This window comes from Marmota flaviventris (genome assembly GCF_047511675.1).
Source record: "Marmota flaviventris isolate mMarFla1 chromosome 5 unlocalized genomic scaffold, mMarFla1.hap1 SUPER_5_unloc_2, whole genome shotgun sequence".
Taxonomy (NCBI): domain Eukaryota; kingdom Metazoa; phylum Chordata; class Mammalia; order Rodentia; family Sciuridae; genus Marmota; species Marmota flaviventris.
Genome location: NW_027287680.1, coordinates 556,787 through 563,276, shown reverse-complemented (window position 1 = coordinate 563,276; position 6,490 = coordinate 556,787). Strand labels below are relative to the sequence as shown.

Genomic DNA, 6,490 nt, shown 5'->3' with positions numbered 1-6,490 from the left:
TCTAAGGTGCCCCGAATGCACCAGCAGCTGACATGTGTCATTCCTCCGTCTCTGAAGTCCCCAACTCAGTGGATCCTAGACTCCCATCTAGGAAGTCTTTCCATATTCAATCACCTGGAAATCTTCCAAACCTTCCAGAGACCAAGGGGCATCCCAGACAGAGCAGACCTCACTCCTGGAAGTGCCTGTGTCCTGTGCCCTGAGCTCCACAGACCACCTCAACTTGCACATGGCCTGGCACTTCTGCTCTGGACCCCTTGGCCTCATCCTTGACTCAAGGGTTTGGGACCAAGCAGTTCCTGTCATCTCGGGTATGCAGCACAGCAACCTCAGTCGCAGAGCTGGATTCTGAGTGCTAACCAGACTTGTGCCATCCCAGCCTCTGGGGCTGGGACAACTGGCTAGGTCAAGGGCAAGAGCCCTTCAGTCCCACCATTCTGAAGTGGGAGGGAGCAGATGACAGGGCAGCTCACACTAGTTGCAGTAAAGGAAAGAAGGGGCTCTCGGGAAAGTGAGGAGCCCTCCTGCCGCAGAAGGACACAGACTTCATGCCTCAGCCATCACGGCCCTGTGTGCAAACCTCCCAAGAGAACCACCCTGGTTTCTGAGCTGTGACCTGGAGCTCAGAAGAACTAGGGAGAAGGAGAAGAGACAGCAGGAGAGCAAGTGTCCTGATGGAGACTGTAGGCTGGGGCCGTGTGAGGTGAGTAGGGGTGTCACAGGAGGGGAGGTGGGACAGGGGATGGCCAAGCGTGCCCCATGCCGGCAGCCTCCAAACTAGAGATGGCCAAGGAAAGGCAGAACCACAACCTGTGTGACTGAGACTCTCCAGCACGTGAAGTCTCCGACAGGTGAAGTTATTTTAACACTCCCTTTCCATAAGTGAGCTGTCTTCAATTGTAAAAGTCAAGGGTTTGCTCTGTAAGAGAACAAGAGAGGAAGGAAAAGAGAAAAAAGAAAGGGAGGAAAGGAGGAAGAATCGAGCAGACTGTGGGGGAATAAGCCCAGTTCACCAGTTCTAACCTAGGCTTCTGCAAGGGCAGGAGAGAAAAATGGATTCTTTTCTGAAACAGTGTGAAAGAAAAAGAATTCCCCTAATTATTTTGAGACACACATACACAGGCCCATACACACACAGGCACACACAGACACACACACAAGTACACACAGGCACACACATACTGCAATGCAGATGTGTGTATCCATGCTAAGAATCCGCCACAAAGGAAAACACCAACAGTGACAGGACTTTGTGGGAGGCAGGCAGGCATAACAGCCCTGCAGAGGAGATGCCAGATTCAGATGCTGGTGATGAAGGAGGACATTGAGGCAGCAGTGTTTTGTGAACAAGGGTGCATTTCTTTCACATGTTTACCACACACGTACCTGCAGTCCACCAGCAGCACTGAATGGAAACCATGATTGAATCTCCATATTTTGTGGAGAAATATACAAGACAGACATAATCCCTAATCTCAGGTAATTTGTAGTCTACATAAGGAGAGCCACCCGCCCAATCACAAAACACTCCAATGGTTTAGGAGACAAAGCAAGTGGAAAGGAAATCTCCAAGTGGGAGGAACAAGGAACCCTTTGCAGGTAAGTGCAAATGTCAACTGCATGATTCTTTTGCAAAACTATTTTGCAAAACCATCTTGCTTAGGAGGAAAGGAAGAGTGCTAACATTCACTACATATCTTCTATGGGAAAGCACAAGCTCCCAGTTTTTTTTTATTCAACCCTCTCACAATAGTCATGTGAAATAGGCATGATGATCCCATTTTAGAGAGGTAAGCAGAGGCTTGGGTTTATGGAAAAACTGATGTCATCAGCGGCTGGTAGCCAAATGGCTCATTCCTCCTTCAGACCCTCTCCCAGGTACTGCTTACGTATAAACCACTGAATGCTCTCAGTAGTCCGTATTTGAGATGAGGGCTTGGTAAGCTTCCCACGCCAGGGGGCTGGGAGACAGCTGAGGCCTGCACCCAGGCAGCCTGATGCAGAGGCTGCACCCTAGAACACAGAGCTCTAACTGGGCAAACCAGCAAAGGACATCCAACTGACCAGGATTTTAATCATGTGAGCTGTTGTTCTTATTTGCCCTGGTGGAGGGGGAGGCAAGGGAGAGGACAACAACTGAAAGGAAAGTGACCACAATCCTCGAAGCGACCAAGAGATCTCCAAAAGAGGAGAAAAAGTGGTGGGGGGAGGGCGGCAGGGGAAGATTTTTATAGTCCTTCTGCTGTGCTGCCTAAATCTAACAGGGTCTCTGGATTTGCAAGCTGCCTTGTTGGTACAAGGGGGGTTAAGTGTTCAGCCTTGAGCAGGGGGGTGAAGTGTTCAGCCTTGAGTGGGGGCTTGAGCATTTGGACTTGAAGCAAACAGGTTAGATAGAGAACCAGACAGAGGGACTTTGAGGGGCCAGGCCACCCTGTAGCTAACTTTGTTTGGCATGCCCTGCAGACAACTTAGTTCAGCCTGTCCTGCACCTAACAATAACTAACATGGGGAGCGCTCCACCACTGAGAATCTCACCACTGGTGCTAGTGCCCTGCAGGTGACATCCCTGGGAAGGGTTGCTACTGCCACCTAGAGGGCAGAGTCTGGGATGCTGCTAAATATTGTGCAATGACCGCACCCAGTGGCAAGGAATTAGCCAGCCTGAGGTGCTCCTCATGCTGAGGTAGAGGACTTCAGATGTGGCCTGCAAGGTCCAGAGCTGTTGGCCAAGGTTCAGAGCTATACTGTTACCAATAAAATAGGGATGTGGGACCAGGTTCCTTCCCAATGCTAAATCCAATGCTTCTGAGACACTAAAGACAGAAAACAAGCTGTGCGTAAAACAAGGACATGAGAAAATTCTCTTTAGGGGAACTTTCTAAATGTACCTGAGACCATTTTTATTCAGGTCAGGTAAGGCACTGCCTGGAAAGATGACTTTGATTCACAGTTCCCAAGAGGAGTGAGCATGCCACTCGGAGGCAGCAGGGTTGATCCACCAGGAGGCAGAGTGTGGAATAGGCAAAGCTTTTGTTGGGTATTTTGTGGGATGCAACAGGCAAAGGAGGGCTAGCAATGGCACAAGCTTCAGATTGCATAGTTTGAATGATTCTGACACACTCTGGGCTATGGGGTGGTCTCTAGTTGCCCAGGACCTTGTCCTGGGGCTATCCAGGACAGGATAGTGGCCCAAATTGTAGGAGCCTGGCACAGGCAGGTGGTGAGGGGCACAAGCTCCAGTTGAATGGTCTACATATCAGAGGCAGCTGATGGGCCAGTTGTTCCCCATGTCCAGGAATCAGCCAATCCTGGAAGATGTAGGCTCTAGACTCTTGAGACTCTAAGATGCACTACAAAATATAGAAAATAGAAGCAGTATGTTCCATCTTCACTAGGAGCCTGGTATGGAACACTTGGGTTTAACGGTGGCAATTCTGTGCTCAGCTTTGGGAGGGGACTATGGGACCCTGGGATAATCAAGCTCTGAACTTGCTTGAGTCAGATCTGACACCTGTGCACCCAGGACCAACAAGCAGCCTGGGTCTGGTAGTCCAAGGCTATAGAGAAGGGGGAATTCCTGCTACAGCAGAAAGAGCAGGAAGCCCCTTGGGGACAATGGCTCCTGCAGTGGCTCCTAGCTGTCCAACTGTAGGCAAGGAAGATCCCAGCCTTAGCATGTAAGATGAGTGCAGCAGTCTAGTTAGTGGGTCCCCACTCAGGCCCACCACAGCAGCCTGGAAGCCCAGTCTCAGGAATTAGATTCCCTGGTGGACCCCAGGGACCTGCTGGCATGCAGGATTGTCACATCTCTGGTGTGCCTCCAAGACACCGTGCTTCCCTCCCTCCAGCTGGTCCACCAGTTCCAGCCTCTGTCATAGCCTCAGCTCCTTTATAGAACCCTGCAGCTCATCTCACTCCCCCCCATCCCTCTATTGAGTCATCTGCTGTAGACCCAAGCTAGAGCTCAAGCATGCCCTGGGACTCAGGGTGCTGGGACCAGGGTTCCTACAGGCACGGTGGCCCAGGGCTTTGCCAGCAGAGCAGGGGTTCACCAACTCTCTATGACCTCACCTCTGGTTCCCCTCCTGCCTGCCTCCTGGGAGATGCCTGCAGGCAGCCTTACCACCATAGCTGAGCCTGATGTTCCTTGTGATGTGACTCCACCTGAATGATCTTTATTTAAAATTTATAAAGGCTATTCTTACAAAGACAACCCTCAGTTATCATGGAACTATTGAAATAAGGAGAAAGCACAATTGATTGAGAATGAGAACATACTGCCCAAAGCCTACATAAAAACACCCCCTGCACCCAAGCACAATGCCAACCCAGGACTCCTGGGGGACAAGACAGCTGGAGGACCTGGCACAGCACAGCTGTGCAGCTGTGGAGACCACTTTTTCACCAGACCTGGGCACACAGCCATATCCAAGGGAAATGTCTCACATGGATCCCCACATAAATGAGAATTCTGAACCATATAACTTGCATATTTGTGGATGTAGTCATCAGGTTAGTCGAAAGTAAAAGTCTTTAAAATCTTTCCCCACGCGCATTTGCTTTTCTATTTACTTGGGATTAAAAATATTAACTATGCACATTTTATTAAACATGGGGCACTGTAACGTGCTGTCCGTCTCCTGACTCTCTGAGATGGAGACTTACACCACTGGTTTCTAGCATGTCCTCTCTTCCAGAATGAACATGTGGTGCTAAAGTTTCCCTCTGGACACTGCTCTGGCCGCGTGCCGGGCCTTTTGTAGTCATTTTCCATTGTGAAGGAGTGTCCACCCACACAATGGAGACTCCTTGTGTCCAAGAACCTATGAATACCTTCTGCTGCCCCCTTGGGCTCCCGTGCTGTCCTGCTACCTTTACCTCCACCTTTCCCTCCCTGAGTGAAGGCACCTGCTGGGTCCTTGGTGAGCTGGCTCCCTTTCCCCTAACAGGGAGGCGCGGCAGGAGGCAGGCAGAGGACCCTGGAACCTCTCCTCCATCCCAGGCTTTGTCCTCACCAGCCTTTTTGACGAGAGCCAAATGCACCTGTTCCTGTTCAGCCTGGTGGTGCTCATCTACATCCTCGCCATGGCTGGCAACACGGCCATGGTGCTGCTGATCTGGGCTGAGGCCCGGCTGCACACGCCCATGTACTTCCTCCTCAGCCAGCTGTCCTTCCTGGACATCTTCTTCACGTCAGTCACTGTCCCCAAGATGATAGTGGGTTTCCTCTTCGGCTGGACAAGCATCTCCTTCGGGGGCTGTGGGGCACAGATGTTTTTCTTCATGTTCCTGGGAGCTGCCGAGTGCCTCCTGCTGGCCCTCATGGCCTACGACCGCTATGTGGCCATCTGCAACCCTCTGCACTACCCGGTGCTCATGAGCCGCCGCGTCTGCCTGCTCATGGTCGCAGCCTCCTGGCTGGGAGGGTCCCTCAATGCCTCCATTCAAACCTCACTGACCCTTCAGTTCCCCTACTGTGGCTCTCGGAAGATTTCCCACTTCTTCTGCGAAGTGCCCTCGCTGCTGACGTTGGCCTGTGCGGACACAGAGACCTATGAGCAGGTGCTCTTTGTGACCGGTGTGGTGGTCCTCCTGGTGCCCATCACCTTCATCACCACCTCCTATGCCCTCATCCTGGTGGCTGTGCTCCGGATGCACTCCGTGGAGGGACGTCGGAAGGCCCTGGCCACCTGTTCCTCCCACCTGACAGTTGTCAACCTCTTCTACGGACCCCTGGTCTACACCTACATGCTACCCGCAACCTACCACTCTCCTGGCCAGGATGACGTGGTGTCTGTCTTCTATACGGTCCTCACACCCATGCTTAATCCTGTCATCTATAGCCTGAGGAACAAGGAAGTGACTGGGGCCATGAAGAAGGTCATAGCAAGGTGTGGAGTCTGCAGGAATGCCTGAGACCCAGCAGAGACAGGGTGGCAAGTCAGAGCCCTTAGTCCAGTTGTATGCACCGAGGCAGAGGCAGAGGTGCTGACCAAGTGGGAAGGTCCTTGGTGTCTAGGACCCCAGGATCTTATTTCTGAGATTCCCTTCTGAGACAAGAGTTACACAGACAAGTGAGAGGAGAAGCCCCTCATTCCCCAGCTGCTAGGCTTTCCCCTTCAGAGAACTGTGTGGTCAATCCTTCCCACTCCCTGCCACCTCAACAAACTCCAACTGGGGCTTCTTTTTAAGGCTTCCTTTGTGGGTGTAGCAACAACCCAGAGTCTCGGTGTCACTGGAGGTCTGAGTCTTCCCTTCCCACCTGCCATAGAAGCCAAAGGCCCCACAGAGCCCGCTGCCCCGGGCATCTCCCCACTCCTCTGCACTGCCCTCCCCCTCACCCCTGTGGCCACACTGCCCGCACTGCTCTAACCCCCAGGCCCCCTTCACCTGGCACCCTGCCTGGGGCTTCCTCCCATTGTCCCAGCCCCTTCCTCCACTGCCTTCAGAAGCTGCCCCAGTGCCGGATCCCTCTGCCCGAGCAGCACCC

General features: G+C 52.4%; 1 protein-coding gene across 1 annotated transcript; it reads left to right on the top strand.

Moving 5' to 3' along the window:
* Positions 1-759: 759 nt before the first annotated feature.
* LOC139703682 (olfactory receptor 2T27-like) lies at positions 760-5,916 on the top strand. The gene is made up of 2 exons (XM_071607152.1): positions 760-812; positions 4,950-5,916. Exons 1-2 carry the CDS (start codon positions 760-762, stop codon positions 5,914-5,916), a joined length of 1,020 nt encoding a protein of 339 aa, XP_071463253.1.
* The last annotated feature ends 574 nt before the right edge of the window (positions 5,917-6,490 follow it).

Excerpts from the sequence above, each read along its gene's own strand:
- LOC139703682 (XM_071607152.1), top strand. The coding sequence starts at position 760 with ATGCCGGCAGCCTCCAAACTAGAGATGGCCAAGGAAAGGCAGAACCAC. Across the intron at positions 813-4,949 it reads GAAAGGCAGAACCACAACCT|GGAGGCGCGGCAGGAGGCAG; the intron begins GTGTGACTGAGA and ends TTCCCCTAACAG.